Source organism: Zootoca vivipara, chromosome 16 (assembly GCF_963506605.1).
Source record: "Zootoca vivipara chromosome 16, rZooViv1.1, whole genome shotgun sequence".
Taxonomy (NCBI): Eukaryota; Metazoa; Chordata; class Lepidosauria; order Squamata; family Lacertidae; genus Zootoca; species Zootoca vivipara.
Window position 1 is genome coordinate 38315189 of NC_083291.1, and position 26424 is coordinate 38341612.

General features: G+C 48.5%; 2 protein-coding genes across 2 annotated transcripts; both read left to right on the forward strand.

The window, feature by feature from the left end:
* The first annotated feature begins 2662 nt into the window (after window positions 1-2662).
* On the forward strand, window positions 2663-16461 carry LOC118097484 (deoxyribonuclease-1-like 1). Its single transcript, XM_035140322.2, has 9 exons — window positions 2663-2942; window positions 5950-6131; window positions 6846-6934; window positions 7543-7629; window positions 9268-9380; window positions 10373-10485; window positions 11819-11976; window positions 12071-12167; window positions 13467-16461. Exons 2-9 carry the CDS (start codon window positions 5988-5990, stop codon window positions 13599-13601), a joined length of 936 nt encoding a protein of 311 aa, XP_034996213.1. The 5' UTR covers window positions 2663-2942; window positions 5950-5987; the 3' UTR covers window positions 13602-16461.
* A 134-nt stretch (window positions 16462-16595) lies between these two features.
* LOC118097481 (deoxyribonuclease-1) lies at window positions 16596-25668 on the forward strand. Its single transcript, XM_035140317.2, has 8 exons — window positions 16596-17704; window positions 19509-19597; window positions 21416-21502; window positions 22387-22499; window positions 23573-23685; window positions 23915-24072; window positions 24703-24799; window positions 24889-25668. The coding sequence occupies exons 1-8, from the start codon at window positions 17432-17434 to the stop codon at window positions 24961-24963; spliced, it is 1005 nt and encodes a 334-aa protein (XP_034996208.1). The 5' UTR covers window positions 16596-17431; the 3' UTR covers window positions 24964-25668.
* The last annotated feature ends 756 nt before the right edge of the window (window positions 25669-26424 follow it).

Sequence of the window (26424 nt, forward strand, 5' to 3'; positions counted from 1 at the left end):
ATAGCATTGCACCTTCTAGCCAGGAAGTTTTGATTAAAACAATGAGGAGGATGTAAGGATGTTTAAGATTCTTTTGTGTTCTTTGCTTATCAGATTTTCCACAGAAATTGTAGATTTGGATTACAGTAAATGGAGAAATAACATGGGGTGGCATTTTGACGAGGGTGATGTCCTGCAGATACGGCACAAAACATGCACGCATGAGCAGCTCTTGAGTGCACAATAAACTACTGTAGAAGTGCCCACAAGTTGCTTCTTCAAGTATACATGGCACAGACCTCTGAGGGCTCGGGTAGGTAAAAGTATATATAACTAGTATGTCTGTATTGCTAGCAGACCTAGAAGTTAACTGGCAGCCATGCGTTTAAGCTGTCCTGGTTCTTGGTGTCTGCCTCCAGTCCCAACCCCTGCCATGTATATGATCTGACCTGTTATCCTGGTATGTCCAACAAGCAGTAACACACATTGCATTGAAAATGCTTTTGCTTTCTCAGATGTTGAGCTTGGTACTTAAGGAACTTTTATTAGTGCTAGTGAAGACATACAGTACTGCATAATGGATTACCATAGTATTACCACATCAGTTTTAAGCAAGTTGCCCCACACTTTCACTGAATGTGATGACATTCAGTTGTTGCTTGATATAGTTTCACTCATGGGCGTAGCCAGGATTTTTGTGAGCGGGGGGGGGGGCAGGCCTTTGTTGGGGGGCAGAACCTAATTTACCTATTTATTTATATTTATTTATTTATTTGGGGGGACAGCTGCCCCTTCCTGCCCCCCTTGGCTACGCCCATGGTTGCACTGACCATACATGGTTGTGATGACAAAACCAGGTTGGAAGCACAATTTACTATTCCATAAGCATGGTTTTATGAAAGCATGGGTCTTTCTGACATTTATTCCTATTATTATTAGTGCTTAGAGTTATGTCCTTTTTGTGTATGTGCTGAGTTGCTGTGTTCAAATGTCTATTGATTTTTTATTTCAGTGTGCTGATGTACACGTTTGATTTTGAGTCACTTGAGATTTATTAGATAGGGGAATGTCCTGAGGATGCCCTGGGGAACAATGAAGCCTGTGGGATTCCTGAAACAAAGAAATGTGGGGGCGGATGGAGAGATAGGAGTATGCTGAGTAGCCAGTAGAACAAGAATTGCACTTGTTTTACTGGTTTGGGAATTGATCAGAGAGGAGAGAGAATGAATATGGGAATTCCTGTTTGAATTGCAAACTAGTTGCAACATAGGGTATGGGATAAGAAAGGCAAATCCTGCACCTTTTCAGACAAAAAATAATACTCGAAACTGTTATTAAACTATATCCATTTTGTGCAGTATCCATCCTATCACCATTGAATGGAACTGGAGTTAATATGCTTGCAGGGATTATTGCCCCCCCCCCCGTAACAAGAAAGGGTGGTAGATGTACACCACTGTGCTAAAGGATAGGGCTGCACATGTTTCAAGTGAAAAAAATAATAAAATAAAAGTTTATGTAAATAAAATATTTAAATTGTTTTTCTAGAAATTGCAAGAGATCACAATATTGCCAAGCAATAGTGTTCACTATCCCTCCTGAACGAAGTGTGCAGAAGCTTTACATACATTAATTAGTGTGATGATGTATCTGTCCTTCCACCACAAACATGCCTTGATCATGAGAAGGTGTCCCTCTGACTGCCATATGCTGTATCATAACATCAGACAGTAAATAATGTTTGCTTTCTTGGTTGTTTAGATATGTGGCTAGTAAGATGCAAATACTGGCAAGCAGCAACCATTTGGTTCCTTTTTTAACATATGTAGGTCTGGTTCATACATTTGGCAACCCCTGTTTGACCACCTAAGGAAGCACCCAGAAGACTCATGGTCCAGGCCAGGGAGAATCAAGTGGTACCAGTCGCCACAAAGGTAAAGGGACCCCAGACCATTAGGTCCAGTCGTGACCAATTCTGGGGTTGCGATGCTCATCTCGCGTTATTGGCTGAGGGAGCCGGCGTACAGCTTCCAGGTCATGTGGCCAGCATGACAAAGCTGCTTCTGGCGAACCAGAGCAGCGCACGGAAACGCCGTTTACCTTCTCACCGGAGCGGTACCTATTTATCTACTTGCACTCACTTTGATGTGCTTTCGAACTAGGAGCTGGGACCGAGCAACGGGAGCTCACCCCGTCACGGGGATTCAAACCGCTGACCTTCTTCTGATCGGCAAGCCCTAGGCTCTGTGGTTTAACCCACAGCGCCACCCTCGTCCCTGTACTGACACCTTAATGTGGCAGCTAGACATGCCACATGATCTATGTATATATTGGGTCAAATGATACACACCAGGGGCAAGTCATCGAGCTCTATAAGCCCCATCACATTCATTGAAATGCACTCAGTATATGTGTGGAATAGGCTATATTAGCCATGCCAGCCACCTGCCCCTCCTGTCAGTCATTGGCACGAAAACGCAACACCGAAATGGGCTGATTTGTGGGTTACCCCGGGATGGGAGCCCGTGAGAGGGTGCCCTACGAGGACGGGGTGGGGAGGCAGAACGAAGCCAGCTTCCTTTGTACGTTTTATCCACCTTAAAAAGTTCTGCCCCGTTTTCTGACGAGCTTCCTCCATAAAGCGGCTTACAGTTTTATTTAAAACAGAAGGGTTGCACAACGCAATGCGCGTTCGCAAGGGAGGCCCCCTTCCTCGAAAGCGGGCTCGGGGAGACAGGCGACTGGCAAGGGGCCCAAGCGCTCCCTTCTCCCGCCCGGCTCCGCCTCCGCCCTCCTCGGAGCTCGCCGGCTAGACCCGGGAGCGAGCGGGGCGGAGGAGGCTCCCCGAGTGGCGCCTCCTTCAAGCGCGGGGCTTGACTGTCCCGCCCGCTCAGTCCGGCTGTTCTGGAGAGGCAACGGCGCAAGGAAACGGGCACGGCGCTTTCCAGCCCGCCGCGATGCGGGTGAGAGGAGCGAGGCGAGGCCGTGTGGTCGGAGGGCGGGGAAGGGGCTGGGGGACTAGCGGGCGACTGAAGGGCAAATGCGGGAAACAGCCGCCCTAAGTTGCAAGGCAGGAACGGGCGCAGCGGGAGTAACAGCAGGCGCTGCATCGGATCCGCCCTTCCCTTTTTGCCTTGACCGCGGCGGACGCCCATAATATGTTCGGCTGCTGGATGGCTCCTCGGTGGAGTGTCTCAAGATCGGGAGCCCCCTTCCCGACCAATTAAAGGACAGTCCGAGTCTGGGGGAGAAACTTCCTGTTCCTTGCAAATAGACACCGCATGCAGTTCTAACAGGTTAACTTGGAATGAACTCATTTCCGGATAAGCAGGGTTGGGGGTGCATCAGAGCTCTCAGCCAGGCACACACCAGATCTGATTATTTTGATGGTGACGATGATGATGATCGAGCAGGAAGGTTGTTCTGTCAATAGATTTTGGCGCTGTTATAAGAATAATAAACTGTCAGTTTCTGGCTATATTCCTACGCTATATCCTTGCACTTCGCATAAATCAGGAGGAGTGGCTGGACTCAAACTCCCATCAGTCGTAGCCAACCTAGCCAATGGTCAGGGGTGATGGGAGTTGTAGTCCAGCAACATCTTGTGGTGCCGCAGGTTGTCCACACCTGCCATAAACAATCATGCAGATCTGGCTTAACTGAGAAAAATAATTTGGCATTTGCTCTTACTTTACACACAGTGGGTTCAACACCTGTTATTAATTTATGCAAACTAAAGCTTTTTCTGGTACAGTCAAACCACTCGGAAGCCACGCTTCGGTTGTCAGAACATTTCGGAAGCCGAACAGGCTTCCGGAACGGATCACTTTCAACAACGGAGGTCTGACTGTACTAATAATTCTGTCTGACATTATAAACAGCTTGGAATACAGACAACTGGGTTTCTTTGTTTTGGCTAGCTAACAGGAGGACCAGTGTTCAGGGATGAAGGGAATTGTAGTCTCAAAACATCTGGAGGGCTGAGTTTGCCTGTGCCTGGGCTGGTCCTTCTGACGTCGCAGCACCCACACGCTGGGCACCCACAGTGTAGCACCCAAGTTGGCGCCACTGCACTGTTGACTTAAGTTCAGCTTGTGGTCTAGTAAGACAAGTCAGGTGTCCTCCATCTTATATTTTTACTGCTGGTTCTTACTGCCTAAGTGCGAAACCTTACATTTGTCCCTACTGAAATTCATTTTGGGCCCAGTTTCCCAACCTGTTAAGGTCCTCTTGAATCCTGATTATGTCTTCTGCAGCATTAGAAACCCTCCCAGTCTGTCGTCATCTGCAAATTTTATGAGCATCCCCTCAGTTCCTTCATGCAAGTAGTTTATAAAGACAGTGAACATCAACAGGCCCACGACAGAACCCTGTGGTCAATGGCTATGCTTGCTGGGGCTGATGGAAGTTGTAGTTTAACAACATCTGGAGTGCCAAAGTTTCCCCACCCCAGTTGTAGAAATCACGAAAGAGGAACTTAGATGTGCAGTTGCTGCTCTGGGCAGCACCCACACAACAAGTGTGGTACTCCTGTGGTCAGACTTAGGACCGAGTTCAAATCCCCACTCAGACATAACTGTCCTTGGGGCACTTAATCTCTCTCAGTCAAACCTATCTCATCAAGTTGTTGTATGGATAAAATGGGAGGAAAGAAGATGAGAGAACCATAGACTAGCCTGAGCAACTTAGATATCAATGTAATAATACTGTACAAATGTAATGTCTAATTTGACCCTTAATGCAACTTGTGAAAATGCTGTTAGTCTATGAATACCTTACATATTTCTTTGCTTGGCACTGGAGAATGAGACAATAAAAATCGAATGTATGCTATCTTCTGTAAAAGCTGGGTCACTGAAAAGAAAGATAAGAGTGTGAGAAGCCTCTGTGAGCCAGTGTGTCATAGTGATTTGAGTCCTAGATTAGAACCTGGGAGACCATGGTTTAAGTCCCTACTCAGCCCTGAATCTTACTGGTTGACTCAGCCTCTACCTCACATGGCTGCTGTGAGCATTAAATGGGGAGGGGAGAACCATATCTTCCCCCCTTGATCTCCTCTATGGAAAGGTGAGATATGAAAGCAAAAAGGAATAAACAAGAGTATTTATTTGTTTAGTAACATTCTTTGTATGCCACCTTTCATTGAAAAGGAATACCAGAAGAACAGCCCAAAGGCCCACCTCGCCCTGCAGCCTGTTGTCAGAGTAGCTAACCAGAGTCCTGTGGGAATGCCATAAGCAGGGCATGAGCGCAGTAGCCCCCTCCATCCATGAATTATTTTGGGGGTAGCAAATTCCTTAGTTTTACTCTGCGACGTGTGAAGGACGACCTTTCGTCTGAACTGAATTTTCCGACGTTCAGCTTCCCTGGATGCTGAGTTATGCCTGCATGGAAGCTGTACCTTCTGACTCCCTAATTTCAGATAGGAAGCTTGTGAGAGATGGATATAGTCTGCCTTTTCTCGGCAGGCCCCCACCGCATGTTCTAGAGCTGATGCTGGAGCTCAAGGCATTTTTAGCATCAAAGCAGAAGATAGGTTAAAGTTCTTTGTATTTGAAAATAATGCCTCAAAGGAGCCTGACCAACTTCATGGCTGCAGTCTGCGGGGGGGGGGGATCTTTCTCGCTGCACCATGTTCCAGTTTAAAATTGGCACATATGCCCCCTGAAGTAGCTGTCCCCTCCAAGAGGAGAACTGCCTCTGTGCCAGTGCCCCCTGGCTCAAACCAGGCCTTGCCTAGGAGGAATCTGTTGGCATGTGAATCATGAACTAACACGCTGCTGCTTTCTGTTCTTTAGTTTGTGTTGGTCTTTATTTAGTAGCACTCACCTCTATATTTAGATTCGTCCCAGGAGATTCATGAGTGGCCACTATTGCAGGAGTGATTACCTCTACAGGCTCCCAGCCACTGCCACCTCTTCCATCGGCCTGCTTTTACGTCTTTCTCCGATTCACTTTTATCTTGCACAGAATCCATCTGTAGAAGGAACCTGACTAGATTCCCAAGGATGAAGCCCTCCTGCTTTCTGCGCTTCTTGCCACTCTTGTTGCTGTGCCCAGCAGGAGCCCCCTTCCGGATCTGTGCCTTCAACACTCAGCGCTTTGCCCAAGGGAAGGCAAGCAAGGCCAGCGTCATGGACACACTTGTCAAGGTGGGGACTTCAAGGCAACCCCTGGCGGATGCCCTGATTCTTCTGGATGCATGTAGCTTCTGTGGGTTGAATTCCTTCTTTAGACAGGATTTGCTCACATGAGCAACGCATATTAACAAGTTCTAATGGGTGTGGAAGGAGTAGGAAGGACAGGTTAGGAAGAGAAGCCACTAAGGTGTAGGAGTGGATCTGCTTTGAAACCAATGAAGCTTAAGCTTCAGAGCACCGAATTCCAAAGGAGCCGCAGAAGTGACTTTAGTCTACAATGCTTTAAAAAATTGGGTCTGGTAAACCCAATTTGAGTTGCATGACTCAAATTGATTAATTTTTTGTTGTATATATTTCGATAATCCCAAAGTTTTTGAGTAAAGCTGTTGTAAAGGTGTGGCATTCCATTGAAGAAGATAACCCAGACCTTTTTGCTGGTTGTGAATGGGCCCCCATGGCAGTTCAAGTTTCAGGGCCCCCAAAACTGTCTGTCACTGGTTAGAAGCTCCAGGGGAGAGCCAAAGTTCAGTGGTAAGGACACATGCTTTGCAGGCAGAAGGTTCACCTTTAAATGTGAACTGAATCAGAATTCTCCCCCATTCCCTAGGTGCAGCCCAGATTTACCATCTTGTTTAGGACTAACATGTTGAAGTCCAACAACATTTGGGCTCTCTACCCCTGATATACAGGCTAATGTGTCTCCTGTTGCTCCGTTCTCTCCCACAGATTCTCTCTCGTTGTGATATCTCTGTCCTACAAGAGGTGATGGATGCTAAGGGAAAAGCAGTTCCTGCCTTGGTGGCTGCCCTGAATCGGTGAGTGTGAGTAATATGGGGGAAATGTAACCAGAGGGAGAGGGAGAGGAATCCATGGAGCAGGAGACGACAGGGCCTTTGGAAAGAATATGGATTGGGAAAGAGAAATGAAAGGGAGGAAAGCTGGACAGGTGCATGAACGGCAGCAGAGCTGACCCATATATTTTGGTGCTTGAGGTGGAAAAACCCTTCCCCCCCCTAAATTGTGTGGGGCATAATTCTGCAGGCTGTTCTGCATGAGTCGCATAGGAATGAGAGTGAGATCTGTGCAAGATTAGCAATATCATTTATTTCAATGAGGCTTGTGCAGGAAAATTGCACAAGAAAACTGACTTACAAAACTCCCACATTTGACCCCCACATTGCCTTATAGTAGGGCTGGAGAACCTATGGTCCTCCAGATGTTGTTGGAATTAACTCCTGTCAGCCCCAGCCAACAAAGGCCAATGATCAGGGATGGTAGTTGTAGTTCAGTAACTGGAGGAACACAGGATTTCCATTCCTACTTTACAGTGAGACTTTTTCTCTATTGATCCACTCACTAGCTGAAGTGCTTTTTATATATCCACGTATATTTTCAATGCAACTGGATTCTCTTTTCCTGTCAGGTATCATAGTTCTAGTCCCTATACCTACCTCACCAGCCCTCTGCTGGGCCGGAACAACTACCAAGAACGCTATGTATTCATATACAGGTGAGTGTCATGAGGGTGAGTGTGCATTTAGGTGGTGGTGGTGGTGAATTAACGTTTATATAGTGATTTTTAGTACATATATAGAGCTTTTAACTACATTATCTCAGATATCCTTTAGAATGCTGTAAGATATGGAGAAAATAATACTGACCTATCACAAATGTGAGATTGGAGGCTGATAGAATAGAAGCTTGGGGTATGTCACACTTTAAAATTGTGTCTTACTCCCCATCTTCGGAGGATGAGGCTGTGGGTTCAGAGGAGATACCAGACTGCCCTGGAAACTCTGGCACAAGAGGAGCCTGTTTTTGCCAGCACCTTTCTTGCAATTATTGCCGTGTTCTGCTTTGACTTACCATCCCTTCCTTTGCTTTGCCAGAGCCTGGACTTTGCTTTATCTTGCCTTGCTTTACTTGACTCTGCTGCTTTGGCCGAACCCCGGACTTTGCCCTGCTCTGCTGGACCTTGAACTCTTGTCACTTGGAACAGAACCAGGTTATTTGAGGGAGTGCCTTCTCCTGTACAAACCACCCAGGTCACTGTGGTCTGTGGATGGGGCTTTTGTGAATGTGCCACATTTTTAAAATGCAGAAATAACGAGACCCTTTTATTGTGAGATAAAAGCAATTGTTGGTGCCCAATGTAGGGTGTGCTATTGACCTTGGTGAGGGCTCTGCATCAATTTCCTGCCCCACATATTGTCCTTAATTGGAATCCCCACAGATGCAAGGAGTCAAGTTTCTCTCTTAGCAAATATCCACCACTTATTTCATCCTTATTTGCTAGACCACAGATAATGTGAAATAAATTATTCTTTTTGTTGCTCACACAGCACTGTCTCTGTAGGTTCAATCTAGCCTTCAGCTTCACCCTGGGCGCTTCCAAACTGTTGGGTCCGACTCAATCGCATATCAGCAACTTCAAGTTGCACAATTGCAGTTGATTAGAAAGTGTTGTACAACAAACCCACATCCCTAGAAGATTTGACTCTGTGATCAGAAAACTGATACGAAAATGTACTGGAAAGTGTGCTCTAACACATTGTCATATAATCTCCCTGTAAACAAATCAGGCTCAATTAAAAGGTCATTTGGAAGCAGCCCATGTGTTATCCCTTCTGCAAGCCTGTGACAGGAGCCTTGCCAGGGGACAACAACAACAACAACAACAACAACAACAACAACAACAACAACAACAAATATTTATATGAGTACCCACTGAGACAATCCACAAAAAGCAATTGTATCATAATGAATTATTGTGAAAACAAGAAATAATTATAATAATAATTTATTTATACCTTGCGGGTTTCCCCAGCCACTCTGGGCGGCTCCCAACTGAATATTAAAAACACAATACAGCATTAGACATTAAAAGCTTCCCTAAACTGGGCTGCCTTCAGATGTCTTTTAAAAGTCAGATAGTTGTTTATTTCCTTGACATCTGATGGGAGGGTGTTCCACAGGGCGGGCACCACTGCCAGAAGGCCCTCGGAGCTGGGCCTTGGGGGGGGGGTGCCAAATGGCCAAATGTTGTCCTCGCTCAGGGCTCCACATTATTAAAGTCCACCCCTGTATACTTTCACCTCTTCCCTGGGGTCAGAGTCTGCATTTTTTTCTGTGTTCTCCCCTCCCTCAGAGAACAGAAGACTCAGATGCTGGACTTCTTCTCCTATGAGGACAGACATCCAGACCGGCCTGATGTCTTCGCTCGCGAGCCCTTCATTGTCCGCTTCAGCATTCCAAACAAAAGTAAGGGGCCTAGGACATCTCCGGAGTGGGGAGCTTGAACTTTTAGAGGGTGACATCTGGGTTTGATATCAATTTTATTTTATAGAAAGTAGAAGAGTTGGATGCTATTCTGGAGCAAGGGTTTTGCATAAGTCTATAAAGCTGATTAGGTGCAGAATCAGAAATATTTCTTCTTCTTTCTTCATTTCCTCTCTTTTAGTTTTTAATATTAAAAATGCTTGGTATTTGATGTTAACTTTGATGTATTATTTTCTCTTGTTTCCCAAGCTTTAATAAAAAACATAATAATAAAATAATAATAAAAAAGAGGGCTGAGAGTTGTTAGAAGACTCCTATTCCCCTTACAGAGCTACAGTTTCCAGAGTTGTTCCCTGGAAAGAAGGATTGCCTGTTAAACCACTCTGAGAATTGTAGCTCTGGAAGGATAATGGGGGGGGGGTGTCCTCCTTTCAGCATCCTTGGCAGAATACGGTTCCCTGGATGATGGCGGCAGTGGGGGGGGGGGGAAGAGGTTTGAAAGCCATGACTATTTAAAGTGGCATGATACTGCTTTAAACCTATAGTGTAGATGCAATGTAAGAGACCACCTACCGGTACTTTCCTCCTGCATTTTCTCAGATCATCCAAGCAAACATCTATTGACAATCGCATTCGTACAGCATGACTAATTTGGACATAATAGAAAATCATGGGTTTTTGTTATGAGAACAAGCTGCAGCGAACCTTGTTTTTGTGTACTCCACACTCTCCTTTATCACATGCTAGAGTAGGAAATCAGCAGTATCCAAACAAACCATAGTTCCTGTGATGTATGAACTAAGGGAAATATGATTTGCTCAAATTGTGTTTAGTGAGAACAAGCCAGGATCAAAATGGTGGTTTCAGATCTTGTTTTGTTTTCAAACCATGGGGGCTATATTGAGTTGGAATTCCAAGTTGCCTAGATTACTCTGTACCTTGTGGTTACCTTTTTCTCCATTTCCATTCTCGAGAACTCAAGGAGCTGGTGTTGATCCCCCAGCACACAATGCCCAAGGCAGCTGAAACTGAAATAGATGCTCTCTATGATGTTTTCCTGAGTGTGAAGGAACGCTGGGCCACAGAGGTAAGGGACGGGGACTTGCAAGGGAGCTGAGGTGTAAGAGAATGGCTGGGGATTTGCTGTCTCACGGTGCATCTACATGGGATTTTTTTCTGTTGCTTCACTGCTGCAGCTACTACTGACCATGTCCAGCCATTGCAATGTTTGCAATCTTGTTGACCATTGTAGATATCGTGGACTGGCTGGATGCAGAGGAGGCACCAGCTGGGGAACCCCCAGGGGAAGAAGGCTCAGAGCCAGGGGAGGGGTGGTGGGATGACGATGAGGGGTCAGAGGGAGCAGTCTGGGAGGTCACAGGGTTTAGTGAGCAGGAAGAGGCTGTGGCAGAGAGCAGTCCAAAATCAGAGGTATAAGTGGAAGCTGGGGAGGGGGGAGAGGCAGAGTTCAGGCAGGATGCTCAGGGCCGTCTTAAGCACCTTTGGCGCCGCGGTGCGACGGATCCCTCCACCGCCCCCCGCCGCCCCATTTTCCAGCGCGGCGGGCGGCCGGCTGGGCTCAGCGTGCAGCGGGGTCGCCGAGGGTCACTGCTGTGCGACGGGCGGGCGGGCTTGCTGCGTGGCGGAGCAGGCAGGCGCGGCTGTGTGGCGCTCCCCCCCTGGCGGGCCGGCGCCGTGGCGCACTGCGCCACCCAGCCTGGCCATAGAGCCGGCCCTGAGGCTGCTGAAGAAGCCAAGGAGTTTCCCCCTCAAACTACAACCAGCCCCCCTTTCCCCTGGTCTCCCAGAAAGCAAAGAGGGAAGAGCAAAGGCAGACAAGGCAAAGAAGTATCATATTTCTTGGGGGGGGAGATTTAGAGAGCAGTGGGAAGGCAGGGGGGTCTTCAGTTCTCACAACTGCCCCATTGGGGCAAGACCTAGTTGGAAGAATTGCTGTGCTCATTAGGCCTGAGCTGTTTTGTTTCTTTGACTCAAGAGTTAACTTCGCTGACACCTTGTAAGTTATTGCTGACTGGCCAATGGCTTCCACCTTGACAGTAGATTCTGCCATATTGGAAATATGTCTGGATGAAGCCTGTGATGCCACCACAACCAATACAGCTTGCTTCTCAGACAGAGCACAAGGCAAGTTCTCTGATGTTGAGCCAAATATATGAGATGGCACATATTGGAGAAGCTGGTCCTTTAGGTAACCAGGCCCCAGGCGGTTAGGTTTCCTGTCCTGTTCCTTGACATAAAAAGTTCCTCTCCCCAAATCTGAAGGACAAACACTATCTCTGGTTGAGAACCTGGCAACTGCTTATTTTCCAACCAGCATCTCTTTTCTGCTCTCACTAATCCCGTTGCTCACTTAACGAATCTTGGCGAGCTGATTTTTTCTCTTTCTTATTCCTCCCCAGGACATGATTTTCTTGGGTGATTTCAATGCTGACTGTGGCTATGTGGCAAAGAAACGCTGGGGACAAATCCGCCTACGCCAAGACCCTGGCTTTCACTGGCTCATCAGTGACAATGCTGACACCACCGTTCGGGACACAACCCACTGTGCCTATGACAGGTGAGATCCTGGAATCAGCCTTACTGGTCAGGTAATGAATTGCATGGTCCACTCTACTTTAACCCATGCCTCACTCTTCCTTACACCTAAACAGGATTGTGGTGCATGGAGAACGCTGCCTGGCTGCTGTGGTGCCTGGATCTGCTCAGCCATTCAACTTTGCCAAAGCATTTGGGCTCTCAGAAGCAGAGGTAGCTGGAAATTCCTGTTGGGAGGGGGAAATTGCTTGCACATAGTATTGTATGTTTCCGCATGCACTGGGCTGGTGGCATGTTGGGACAGCCCCATGGTCATCATGGCAGCCATGAAGTCCTGAGCCAGTTGCTTTGGCATGAATGTTGAAGTCCCACAGAACCAGCAGCCTGGGAGTCCTCACCACCGCCTCTGAAACCAGCTCCGTCAATTCAGGCAGGGAGACTGCTAGGCGGCGAGGTGGGCGGTAAACCAGCAGGCAGACTCCCTAATCTGTCCTGATTGCCTAGTGCCAGGATCCCCCCCAACTGGACAGAAAGCCTGGAGAGAGAGATGAAATCTGTATAGACCACAGCAACTCCCCTCCCTGACCCTCAAGTCTGCCCTGATGTTGCACCAAGTACCCAGGTGGGCAGAGCTGGGTGAGACCAACTCCACCTTGCACACCCACCCAGGTCTCAGTGATACAGAGCGGGCTGACCTCTGCCTATGCCGTGTGCCCCTTACCTGTCCTGTCCCACCCCACCCCCCACACCCAGAGCCACTGTCATTGGGGTCACCTAACACACCTAACACATGTTAGAAGCAGTTAAAAACCATTTAAAACGTTTTAAACAATTAGGGCAATAATAACAGCAATGGAAACCCCTAACAATATCCGAACCCAAGAGTCTGTTCAAGCATCTTAGCTTTGCTGCTGGAGTCAGTCAGGGCCCAGCCCTTCCAGGCCAGGTGGGAAAGCCCTGCAAGGCAGGGAGTAGGTCTTCCAGGACTCACAGCCAAGGTGGTTGGTGCTTCTTTCTTACCTGGAATGGAGGGAGTGTGATTGCATGTAGAAACTCTCCCAATGTACAAAAAGCTACATTATTCATTCTTGCAATTCCCCCTACTTTTTCCTCCAGGGAGCTCAAGGGGGCATATATAGTTCTCCCTCTCAATCCCCACAACATCCCTGTGAGGTCAGTTAGGCTAAGAGGCAGTGACTGACCCAATGTCACCCAGTGAGCTTCATGGCCAAGTGGGGATTTGAACCCTGGTCTCCCAGGTCCTAGTCTGACCCTCTAACCACTACACCATATTAGCTCTCAGTTGCTCCTCCCACTTCTGCTTCTGTCCCCACCCACCAGCCCTCAAGCTGAAGAAGGTTCCCCACTCCTGATAAAGAGGGTTACAGGGTTGCCTATGCCTGCATTAAAGCACTGGAATCTGCTATGGAAAGGAACCCTTTTTTGTACAGGGAATAGAAACCAGATCTCTTGTTTCCCAACTCCTCATTTTCTCTTTATCTGCTGTTTCAGGCTTTGGAGATCAGTGACCATTATCCTGTAGAGGTGGAACTGAACAGAGCCCATTGGAGATACCAGCAAGCCAGTCCAGCTGGCCTTGTGTTGCTGGCCTTAGTCATGCTGGCTGGGTCAGGATATGACATCTAAAGCTGTTATGATACCAGGGGTCCAAATGCTGGTGGCTGCCTTGGCCCTACAGTGACAGAAGCGTAGAACTGCCAAGAGGATTCCCTTTTTTTACATGAGAATGGATGGCTTGCCTATGGTCACCCATGGAGTGAGCTTCGACGTGGGACTTTCACAGTTTACACTTGGTCAGCCAGCATATTATGTTTTTGTTGCCCCTGCAGTCCTGTAGAAGCAGATTTTAAACACTGAAGGAAGCAATATATTGATGCAGTCGGAGCACCCTCTTCAGCAGAAGAGATCCTTCAGTACAACTGGACCACTTATAGGAAGGTGAATTCTGTCTGGCAGCTGCACCAAAGAAGATTTGCATGGATTTTCAGGCACCCTCAATCTCAGGCTTCCCAGGACCAGATCTGGGTACAGTTTCAGGCTACTTCACATGGGCGTACCCAGCATGGGGCAGGGGGGCAGCTGCCCCCCCAAAGCAATTTTTTTTAAAAAAATCATCCTGCTTCACGGTGGCTGCAGCTGAGCTGGAGACGTGTCGGGTCCTGCAAGAAGAGCCTGAAGCGGCTCAGCAAGGCGCAGCGGCGTCGCTAGCCTTCTGGCTGCCCGGAGCAGCAAATCAGAAGGCACCCCGCCAGGGGGCAGGGCGTCCATTGCGTGCATAAAGGCTAGCGACGCCGCTGGGAGGAAGGGACCCGCGCGAAGGGAAAGGAGGAGCAATGGAGACAGGGAAGCGGCTTCCTTCTCCTCTCCATTTCTCCCTCCCCTCCTCAAGCTCCAGCGTGAGGGCAGCACGGGAGCCGCGTCCCTAACCAGCCCAGCCCCGGCGGTGGCGCCACTTACTGCTCCTGCCGGCCGCAGCCCGACAGTGTGCCCAACCCCGCTCTCCCCGACTCCAAGGGCTGCACATGGGCTGCTCCTGGCAGCTGCAACAATGGCCCACAGCGGCGCAGCGCCTCAGCAGCTCCCGGGATCGGTGCACCCTCAGAGCAGACGCCGCCACTGCTTCTGTTTGGGCTGCAGCGGCAGCAGGAGCTGCGGAAAGGGGAGGGGTTTCGCAGCAGGAGGCAGAGAAGGCGGAGGGGCTCCAAGCCGCAGAGCCAGGCCTTGCCCTCAGCTCACGCCCCCGCCGGGTCTGTGGGAAGCAGAAGCAACTCGAGGACGCAGCTGCTCGGCTGCTCGGCCAGCCAGCCAGCCCTCCCTCTCTCCCTCCCTCCTCCTCCTCCTCTGGCGGGGCAGCCGTCGGTGGAGGTGGCGAGGGGGCGCCGTGCTGCCCCCCACAAAGTGGAGCCTGGGGCCCCCGCCCCCTATTGTGACGCCCCTGGCTGCACACGCGCGCTCTCCCCCGGGGCAGCGCCCAGGATTAAACTTCTTCCCGGAGTCAGTTTCACCTGGGCTCCGTAGCCCCGCCCACATTCCCACTTTGTGGCCCCTCCCCTCCTGTGCCTTGGCCCAACCCCTGAACGACCATGGCTCCCCCCCCCCCCAGTTTTGATCCTGGGTACGACCCTGCTACTTCAGAAATTTGCAAAAAGGGAATCAGCTGGCTGCTGATGAAAGTTTGTGTCACTGCTCAGTTACAATCAAAGAATTGGGATGGGCCTTGAAAAGGGCCAACAAATCACCTGAACTTTTGCCAGAAGAACCTTTCTACACATAGCACAGACATGGGACTGTACCATTCTGGACTACAGGTGGGGTTCATTGAAAATGAACGCTGCTCTGTGTCAAATACTGTCTCTCTGTAAAAAGCTGGCATATCAGAGAGGAGGAGGCCCCATCTGCACCATTTAAAGCAGGATCATAGCACCTTGATCAGCCATGGTTTCCCCCAAAGCATCCTAGGGAGATTAGTAAGTTAAGGGTGTTGAGAGTTGCTAGGAAGCCCCTGTTCCTCTCACAGAGCTACAATTCCCAGAGTGCCCTGGGCAGAGGGATTGACTGTTAAACTACTGTAAAAATTGTAGCTCTGGAAGGAGAATGGGGGTTGCTCCTTCTAATTCTCAGCACCCTTAAGAAACTAGGGCTTCCAGGATTGTTTGGGGGAAGCCATGGTTGTTTGAAGTGGCATGATATTACTTTAAAATGGGTAGTGCACCCAGAGCCAGAAGCTGCTATCATTCTCCCTGTTGTGTTAATTCCCAGGGTGCAGGGAGGGTTTTTTTATAGGAGGTAGAGCCTACAGTACCTGCATTTTGAAGTAGCACAGTCCCAATAAAGCTTCAGAGGACTTTTCCCACATGAGTAAATCTCAATATCCAACCTAAAAAAAGTCTTCCAAGCAGAGGCGTAGGAGAGGGAGCGGTGGTGGGAAAACCGCCCCGGGTGCCCTTACTGAGGGGGGTGACATTTGGCATGCCGCCTGCCCGCGACTCCCAAGCATACCCTAGCTGTCGGGGTAAGGGGGGAGCTGTGCCGCTTTGCTGGGGGCATTCCCCCCCTTCCCCCTTCATTTTGACAGCTTGGGGGAGGGTTGGGAGTCATGGGCGGGTGGCATGCTGAATGTCCGCCATGGACAGCTTGCTCCACCCCCATGAGCGGCTCTGCCCCTGGCTGCGGGGTGCGTGCGCCGCCCCAGGCACCCTCCGCGCCACGCCCCCTTCGGGAGCGCACCAGCCCTGGCCAGCACGGGCATATGCTCTGCCGCTGCTTCGAAGCCAAAAAACATGCAGCAGAACTTCACCACCTTTCTAATCCTCCTCCTACTGCTGAAGTGCTCTTTAGGAAGAACTGTTAATGAAGTGCAGTCTAGATCTACCTCTCGGTCGTTTATATAATTTACCTCTTGTACTTCTTCCTCACCTACAATTGATAGGGTGATATATCAGCATGTCAGCGTGCTCACTGATCAGGCTTTCCACTCCCTGCCTTTTTTTTAAAAAAAAGAACAGGTCATATGTGCTATTCTTCCTGAAAAACAGGGCAGTCTAGGTAAAAGAGAAAATGGTAAAGGACATACAAAGAGGAACCATGTTTCTCCCCCTTCAGCCTTCTTCTAGTCCTGGGAGGCCAGGGGAGAAGGTAGCTTGCCACAGCAAGAGCTGGAGAACTCCTGGCTTCTTCACCAGCCTGGCTCACCTCTGCCTCTCTGGCCTCCCCTCTTGCTTCCGCTTCTGATTCTGCACTTCTCTCTGCCACAGACTCCCTGCTCACGAAACCCTGTTACATCTTCAGCTTCAGACACATCCTCTTCCCAGGCTTCTCCCTCTGACTACTCATCACCATCCCACCACCAAGCCTTAGTTCCTTGGGGGTTTCCTAGCTGGTACCTCCTACCATTCCTCTGTGTCCAACTAATCTAATCCATGACACAGAGAGACAGGAGAGAGAGAGAGATGTGTACAGTGGTACCTCGACATATGAATGACTCGACAACCGAATTTTTCGACTTACGAGTGGGGCAAATGGCCGCACGCTTATGAATTTCTCGACATCCGAACAGAAACCGTGGTGGTTTTAGGTAGGGTTTTTTCGACTCACAAATTTTTAGATGGGGTTGCTTCGACTTACCAATTTTTCCATTTCCAATGCATTCCTATGGGAAATCGCGTTTCCAATGGGGTTTTTCAACTTACGAATTTTTCGACCTACGAAGGTGCTTTTGGAACGGATTAAATTTGTAAGTCAAGGCACCGCTGTATATGGACAAAGGGATCATTTATGGACAATAACTGAGGCTGCATATACTGTTCAGCTTATTCTGAATGATTGCTGGTTCTGGAAGGACAGTGGCAGCAAGTGAGGAGGAGAAAGTGGGAATCTGACTTCTGGGATTCCCTTCTCTCTCAGCATACAAGTAATCATGCTGGTGTGGCCCAGCACTTTCTCTGCTAGGTTGTCATATGTCAAACGCAACAGTCAGTACAAAGGCCTTTTTCCTCCCCTGCCTGGATGCTGATGCAGCAATACAGTCCTCTGGGCTATCATCACCCTCCAGCATCAGTTTGATACATACATCAAGGAACACCAGGGCTATGGGACAGAGCTTCACCCTTCTGCTCATCTTTCTGGGCGTGCAGGTTGTGGCAGGAGCCTTCAAAATCTGTGCTTTCAACATACGCAGTTTTGGGAGAGCCAAGGCAGCAAACCGGAGGGTCATGGGAGCTCTTGTCCAGGTGAGTTTGCGATTTATTTGGACCTAGGGCAATGGTGATAACAGTGCTTCATTAGTTTAATGAGCAATTCTTGCTCTCAGCCCTGCTTAGAAACCATGAACTGTATCCCTAACCCTAGAGATCTGGCGGCAGCTGCGGTTATGGCAGAGGTAAAGACATTGTGAATGACAGGCTGCAAATGTATTCCTGCTACAGCGATAAGCAAATATAATCATATAATTATAGGGGACCTGAATGGTAGTCTAGTCCAACCCTCTGCAACGCAGGAATCTCAACTAAAGCATCCATGGCAGATGGCCATGAACAAAGAGCATGGAGAAAAATGTACCAGCTACTCCACAAGATGGGAGATTTAAGAGCATGTAACAAAAATGAATTATGAGCAGGAGCTCTTTCAGTTGAGGCAGTCTGACAAGCAGCTAAGTTCAAAGGCCTGCTCTTGCATGTATTAAAGTTGGGTTTAATTGCATAGGAATTTTAAGAGCATGTATCTCCTAACTATAGCAGTGTTAAGGGAAGGGCTCAAGCTCAGTGACAGAGTATCTGCTTTGCATGCAAAAGGTCCCATGTTCAAATCTTGGCATCGCTAAGTAAAGACTGTTGTCTGAAAGCTGGAAAGCTGCTGCCAGTCAGTGTAGATACTAAGCAACTGTCTGGCTTGGTATAAGGCATCTGTTTAATACAAGTCAGACAGCCGCCCCTTGTTTTTAAGCAAAGAGATGTGTGCTCTTGACAAACATTGGCTCACTTGATTTTATATTATAGGCAATGCAGTGTGTAGAAACCACACATTGGTCAGCTTCACACTGACTGGAGTGCTTAAGCAATTCCTAATTCATCTCTAGGCAAGGCCCGAAAACCTTTGCATGGAATCTTAGAGACAGAATTGTAGAGTTGGAAGGAAGGGATCCTGAGGGTCATCTAGTCCAACCCCCTGCAATGCAGAAATCTCAGCTAAAGCCCTCTGCTTAAAAACCTCCAAGGAAGGAGACTTCACCACCTTCTTATGGAGTCCATTCCACTGACAAACAGCTCTTACTGTCAGAAAGTTATTTTTGATGTTTAGTCAGAATCTCCTTTCTTATAACTTGAAGCCGTTGCTTTGGGTTCTAGCTTCCACAGCAGAAGAAAACAAGTCTGCTCCATCTTCTATGTGACATCCCTTTCACATCCCGTTGGAGTCGGCTATCATAGTCTCCTCTTTTCCAGTCTAAACATACCCAACTCCCACAACCGTTCCACATAAGTCTTGGTTTCCAGGGCCTTGTCCATCCCCACCATGTCAACGTCCCGGGTGTGTACACAAACAGAAATGAATCTGATGCTAATGAATCGCTGCTGATGCAAAGCTTTAGAAAGGAAAGGTGTGAGACGCAGCAGGTGGGTGGAAATAACTTCACCGCATGCTAAGGCAGTGATATGGACAAATGCTGCATCTGGTTACCTTTGGTCATTCTTTCCAATCTGTTTACTTGAGATTTTGGTGAGATCTTGTGAGATCTGGCAGATGTTGATGCTGTTTCTCCACTAGCGGCAGAGGGGGCCGGGCCGGGTGCCTACATTCCTTTCTGTTACTAATTAATTCATCCACAAGTCAATGAATTTCCCCATCACTTGCTGCACCACAATCGTACTGTTGTTTTTAAAAAGCGGGCGACAAAGCACTCCAATCCACTATGAAGTTCTGCAGAACAGTGACAATGTGGAAGCGACCAGGGCCAAGAGAAAGGGAGAAATACGTGTGGCAGTGACAATGCCCAGAGCACCTCATTGCCCTGACCACCCACTCTTCTCCCGCTGCCAGATCCTCTCTCGCTGTGATATTTCTGCGATCCAAGAGGTGCGAGACTCCAAGGGTGCAGCTATTCAGACGTTGCTGCGGGAGCTGAACAGGTAGGACCAACAGAGGCTGCTAATCATAGACCAGGGATGGCCAACTCCCAATAGACTGTGATCTACTCACAGAGTTTAAATCTGGCAGTGATCTACCCCCCTTTTTAGGAAGGAGGAAGGCCCATTTTGGGGGGTTCAGGACAAAGTTGCTAAGCTTTTTTTTTAGGGAGGAGGAAAGCCCCGTTTTTAGGGGTTCAGCAGGGCAATGTTGTAATGTTGTTAAGCTTTTTTTAGGGAGGAGGAAAGCCTCATTTTTTTTTAGGAGGGCAGGGCAGATTTGTTGACCTTTCTTAGAGGAGCCAAAGTTGTTGAGCTCCTGAGCTCCTTTGGGGCGAGCCCATGATCTACCAGTGATCTACCACAGACATCCAGTGATCTACGGTACCAGTAGATCACGATCTACCTGTTGGACATGCCTGTCATAGACCTAGTCAAAACATGCAGTGGAAGGAGGGGGTATAATCTGAATGGTAGCATTTCAGGTTACAGGTGTGTGGGGAGATCGTAGTTTGTTTTTATTCACAGGGAAATTTCTTTTTGTTGTGGGGGAGCATTCTAACAAGCCCCCCCCCCATTGCTCCATTCTTCATCTGAGGATCCTGTATCACCCCATTCTTCTACATGTGTAGATGATCAACCCATCACATATTCTCCTGCTTCATATAATTTGCATTTTGTGATGATCTAAGCACCCAGATGGTGGCCATTTCTCCAGGATTATGGAATATTCAGTGGAGGTAGGTGGATATACACACAGTTTGCAGAATTAAGCCCCCAGCTGGAAGCACCCGTGGACATTTCAGTTGCCACACAACTGGGGTGGGGACAGGGCAGGATGCAATAATAATTGTGCATTTCAAATGTTTGTACATAGCACTAGCAAAGGTCCAAAATCCTGCTGGTGGGTAAATATGTATTGGGAGGTATATGCTTGAGGGTTTCCTATAGGCATCTAGCTGGCCACTGTGAGAACAGGATTCTGTTCTAGATGGGATTCAGCAGGGCTCTTAGTGGCGTAGCTAGCCTCTTGGGTGCCGGGTGCAGCGGGCGCATTCTGCAGCCGGGGGTGGGGCGCGCTGCGTGGAGTCTCTCCACCCCCTCCCCCTCAGCTTTAGGGCGGCCAAGGGAGAGGCGGTGGGCAGACGCAAGCCCCACACTGCTGTTTCGGGCAGCGCGGAGCTTGCAAGCACCCAAACCACCACGTCACTCACAGGAGAGACGCATGGCTCGGGCATGCTGCAGGCCCTGCAGTAAGTGCCAGCCGTGTTTCGTTATGTTTGTTGACTGAACTGAAAAGTTTCGCAAGCCCAATTTTAAAAATAAAAACCCTCATATTTTTGTCATTTTGTCACCCCCCTCAGTGATGACACTCGGGGCAACCCACCCCCCACCTCCCTCCGCCACTGGCTTTTATTGTATTCTAGGTAAGCTCTTTAAGAGTAGGGGAATATCCACACTGGTGCTTGTTTTTTGCAGTTGTACTTACACAGCACCTCAGCTTCCTGAAGTCCACATCAACAGTAGGCTGCAAACTAGTGAAATTAAGTAAAAAAAAAATCATTCATAAGAAATTCCCATCGTGAAAAACAGGTTTTAAGTGCTTATGCTCACAATGTTAAGTAAATAAACCAGAAAATAACACTTGCAACTGTAAGTATCTTATATTTCCTTCTTTTAAAAATTTCAATGTGTGTGGGGAGGTGACAAGACCTTTTCCACACAGAGTACCACCTGACCTTGCTGCACCACTGAAAATAGGGACACTTGGAGGGTCTGCTATTAGGCAAAGTGGCATCTTGAACTCTTTCTCCCTGGCAGGTATGATCCCTCTCATCACTACAGCCGCCTGGAGAGCAAGAGGCTGGGGCGAGGAAGCTACAAGGAGCAGAATGTCTTTGTGTATCGGTAATGTCTGGGAGAGCTGGGAACATGACTATATCAGAGGTCCAGGAACCAAAATCCAACTCTGGCCTATATATGCATGTACTGTATATCTCTCTCCCAGGATAGTGTTTTACAGGGCTGGCCATTTTGTTACCCAAGGTGAAGGACAAAATGATACCTGCCTTCCTCCATTTCAAGCACCAATGCTGAGCAGATTGAGAATTACTTATTTCATTAATAAACACCCAAGTCACTAGGCAGTAAGGCTAAAAAGATACAATGAATATGAAATCAGTTAAAACTAACAAACAAATCAGAAAACGTAGCTAAAATGCCTGCTTTTTTTTTTTTAAAGAAAACATTTCACTAGATGTCAAAACTTCAACAGGGGGAGGGGGCTATCTGTGGGTTCCACAGAAAATGGAAGTTGGGGAACCAAGGCCTGGATCTCCTGAGGATATAAACCTGTGTTTGGGCTGAGACTTTGGCCTGCTGAAAGAGGCTTACCTGATTTAATCATAATAATGACCCCTTCACAAAAAAAGATTGCAAATCGGGGTTAAATCAGGGTGCTGACATCTGGCTTGCTATATGTATTATTATTATTATTATTATTATTATTATTATTATTATTATTATTATTTAAAAAAAGGATGGAGGAACATTCAGTCATGAGAGCTTCCACTTGCAGACTCTGTATTGGTACAAACCTAAACACAGGTTTACTTGGATAAGAACTAGACCTGAGTGGAACTCACCCAAAGGCACAGACCCAAATCTCCCAGATCGAAGTTCACCTTCATATTCAACAGTCCAGAGATAAATTATGCATACTTAACCTTTTGAGGAATGAAGGCTCCTTGGATGCACCTTCCCTCTGATGCCTACTTTTCCCCCCTTGACAGAATGGATGTTGTGTCAGTTACTGATTGGTGCCAGTTTGGGGATGAGGATGCCAGAGATTATAAGGCATTTGCCCGGGGGCCCTTTGCTGCTCGCTTTCACTGTCCATACACAGGTAACACCCAGTTTCTCCACACAGAGGTCTAAATTGTTCTGGATACTTGTCCACAGATTCTTGGTGATCCAGGAACTGTTACAACCAAGGCAATTATGGAAGATTACCTTGGTTTTAGGACTGAAAGCCTGGCATTTTTGATGGACACTGCTTTCCTGCTTTCTGAAGTTGTATGGATAGTAAGGAGGAAAATAATTCACTAAATACGGGGGGGGGGGATGTTCCTGCCATTTTGGCCAATTGCTCTCTTTAGAGCACTAGTGTAGGGAGGACTGTGCATACTCTGTATTTAAAAAATTACAATTCTAAACTAAGGAAGTTCACCAACCCATATACAGTAATTTATTAAGTCAACAACATATGGGTAATTTATCTGGCCATTTATATTATTTTGAAAAATTTGTTTCGGTGTTGCTAGTTGTGGGAAATTTCAAGAAGCGTTTCAAGAAGCATTTTGACCATATATTTGCAGCCATAAGGACTAGAAACTTGCTCTTTAAAAAGACTAAAATGGTAAAGGGACCCCTGACCATTAGGTCCAGTCGTGATCGACTGGGGTTGCGGCGCTCATCTCATGTTATTGGCCGAGGGAGCCAGCGTACAGCTTCCAGGTCATGTGAACCAGAGCAGCACAGGGAAACGCCATTTACCTTCCCGCTGTAGCAGTACCTATTTATCTACTTGCACTTTGACGTGCTTTTGAACTGCTAGGTTGGCAGGAGCTGGGACCAAGGAACAGGAGCTCACCCCGTCACGGGGATTTGAATCGCCGACCTTCTGATCGGCAAGCCCTCAGCTCAGTGGTTTAAGTTTAATGACTAGTTCTATACTAATTGCTGTAACATTTTGTGTTGTTTTTCAGTGTTCCCGTGGCGTATGTATAGCCCTAGTTCAATGGTGCTTAGGGTAGATTAGTAAACAGAGGAAATTAAATGTATTGAGAAACTGAGGAAAAGCCGCTAGCTTTTGTTAAGTGTGCATGTGTGTGTGAAAACAGCCACCAAGAGGAAAGATTAGGGAAATCAGTAGTGAAACCTCTCCCATCATCTGAACTGCTGTCATCCACCCCACAGCTATCCTAGACTTTGTGCTACTTTTACACCACACCAGTCCTCGGGAAGCTGCGCATGAGCTTGATCTGCTGTTTGGAGTGTGCACAGAACTGATGCAACGGTGGAAAACCGAGGTATATTATGGGGGCAGATGTTGTAAACTCGGCAAGTCACTAAGAAAATAAAAGCCCTGCTGGATCAGAAGACCCATCTAGTCCAGCATCCTGTTCTCTCAGTGGCTGACCAGATGCGTATAGGACAATTCTCCTGCTCCCGATTCCCAGCAACTAGCTTTCAGAGGCATGCCACCTCCCCTAGTGGAGTTGATATTCACGTACAACCCTTTCCTTATGATCTGAATAGAATGTGATGCTGCTGGGAGATCTGAATGCTGCTGGTGCCTACATCCCAGCAAGCGCTTGGGCTGGGATCCGCCTGCGCAATCACCTTGCTTTCCACTGGCTCATTGGTGACAGAGAGGACACCACAGTCAGCCACCGGACCTGCTGTGCCTATGACAGGTACCAGACGACACTTTTCAGCTCCACTTACCCATTCTCAACATGCCTCCCCTTACTCCCAAAAGCAATCCAGTATTTGCCAACCTTTCAAGCAAGCATGCCAGACAGAAAGCAAGCCCTGAGGAGATTGTGTCACTTACAGTGTACTATAACAGGCACGTCCAACAGGTAGATCGTGATCTACTGGTAGATCACTGGACGTCTGTGGTAGATCACTGGCTTTCCTCTTTCCTAAAAAAAGCTACACAATTTAGACCTGAACCCCTAAAATATGGGCCTTCCTCTTCCCTAAAGAAAGCTCAACAAATTTGACCTGAAGCCCCCAAAAGGGGGTAGATCACTGCCAGTTTTTAACACCGAGAGTAGATCGCAGTCTCTTGGGAGTTGGCCACCCCTGTACTATACCATATATCTTTTTTTGGTGTGGTTTTGCTTCTGGTCTGTTGAGCTGGAGAGCAGACAGCACTAGAGGCAGAGATCTGTGCCATAGCCAGGCCAAGAACTCAAGAGCTAACCTGGAACACTAGACTCCTGCTTTGCGTCACGTAAATTGGCCATGCCTTTTTTTGTTGGGGGCAGAGAGCAGAGACCCATCACACTCCACTTTTGTACTCTGTCCTCCCATGCTAGGATTATAGTCCATGGAGAAGAGCTGCTTGGCGCCATTGTACCCAGATCCGCCAAGCCTTTCAACTTCACACAAGCACTTGGACTATCGGAGGAAGAGGTGGGTGTAATCGGGCTCATTTTTTAACTGGCTGCTAGTTTGAATGTGATGTAGAAACCTGAATAATCCACACCATCTCATCTCTACAGGCCCTAGCAGTCAGCGACCACTATCCTGTAGAGGTGAATCTTCGGCCTGCTCCGAAAGCCCAGCGAGAGCTCTAAACCGTCAACCATCCTTCTGGCTATAGAAGCAAGAGCAATGGCAGGGCAAAAAAGAGACTAACTTCTCTATTCCATTCAGCAAGATCCATCTAGGGCAGCAGTGGAATTCCCATACAGTAAAAGCCATCTAATGCACATACACCTCCTCCCCCCACCTCTGCACCTTGCCCCCAGCATGAAAATCAAGGTGACACAAGAGCCCCATCTACATTGTAGCTAGGACTTGCAAGCCTTCTTGCAGGCCTATCCAGGTGTGCCACAATATTCACCACCTAAGCTTGGGGCTGGGGACCCAGGTGGCGCTGTGGGTTAAACCACAGAGTCTAGGGCTTGCCGATCAGAAGGTCGGCGGTTCGAATCCCTGCAAAGGGGTGAGCTCCCGTTGCTCGGTCCCAGCTCCTGCCCACCTAGCAGTTCGAAAGCACATCAAAGTGCAAGTAGATAAATACCGTGTTTCTCCCAAAATAAGACGTGCCTATAAAATAAGCCATGGCACGATTTTCTTGAAGCAACAAAATATAAGACATACCCCGAAAATAAGCCGTACCGGGGTAGTGGTGGGAGCAGGTCTGGATGGTGCTTCTGTAACAAAGAGTAAAAGGAAGATGCCTGTCCTTGCCGGAACCGCCACGTGGAGCTCAGACCGAGCGGGAGCCGGCAAAAGCTGCAGCACGCGCTGTGCCGAGCCCCAACCTAGCGGGACCTGGCGAGAGTCGCAGTGCGCGCCGCGCCCTGACCCAGCGGGAGCCGGCAAGGGCAGAGGCGCGCGCTGCGCCGAGCCCCGACCTAGCGGGACCCGGCGAAAGTTGCAGCGCCGCGCTGCGGCCCCGCGGGAGCCGGCAAGGGCAGAGGCACGCGCTGCGCCGAGCCCCGACCTAGCGGGACCCGGCGAAAGTTGCAGCGCTGCGCTGCGGCCCCGCGGGAGCCGGCAAGGGCAGAGGTGCGCGCTGCGCCGAGCCCCGACCCAGCGGGAGCCTACAAGGGCATCGCCGCGCGCCACGCCAAGCCCCGACTTCAGAGAGCTCTGAAGTGACGATTTCCTCCCAACTCACTCTCAGCTATCACGCTCCCAGCTACTGCGTTTAAAGCAAAAGAGAAATGCCAATCGAAGTCCGAAGGCTGGGGATTGTTTGCTTTTTCATTTACATGTAAATAAATATGCACTCGTAATAACCAAAGCCGGGACCTCCTGGTACGCTGCCAATGAGAGATCTCTGGCAGCTCCGATTCAGAGCTCCAGACTCACAGCAGTTTAGCAGCTATTTAAGGCGCCCCTCCACCGGTTGTTGACCGAGCATCAGGCAGGCTCTATTTGAGGTGCATGCAACGCGTACTCCGTTTCAGAGCAGTCTCAAGCCAGCTCGGGAGGCTGGTTCAGCAGCCCGAAAGCTCTGCCCTTTAACCCTAGAGGTTTGGCCGCTTTGTGGTGAAAAGGCAGTCTGCACAAACTCATGATCCCAG

Coding starts and splice junctions, on each gene's coding strand:
- LOC118097484 (XM_035140322.2), top strand. CDS start 5,988: ATGAAGCCCTCCTGCTTTCTGCGCTTCTTGCCACTCTTGTTGCTGTGC. Junction 6,132..6,845: donor TCATGGACACACTTGTCAAG/GTGGGGACTTCA, acceptor TCTCTCCCACAG/ATTCTCTCTCGTTGTGATAT. Junction 12,168..13,466: donor TTGGGCTCTCAGAAGCAGAG/GTAGCTGGAAAT, acceptor CTGCTGTTTCAG/GCTTTGGAGATCAGTGACCA.
- LOC118097481 (XM_035140317.2), top strand. CDS start 17,432: ATGTCAAACGCAACAGTCAGTACAAAGGCCTTTTTCCTCCCCTGCCTG. Junction 22,500..23,572: donor CTTTCACTGTCCATACACAG/GTAACACCCAGT, acceptor TCCACCCCACAG/CTATCCTAGACTTTGTGCTA. Junction 23,686..23,914: donor TGCAACGGTGGAAAACCGAG/GTATATTATGGG, acceptor TGATCTGAATAG/AATGTGATGCTGCTGGGAGA.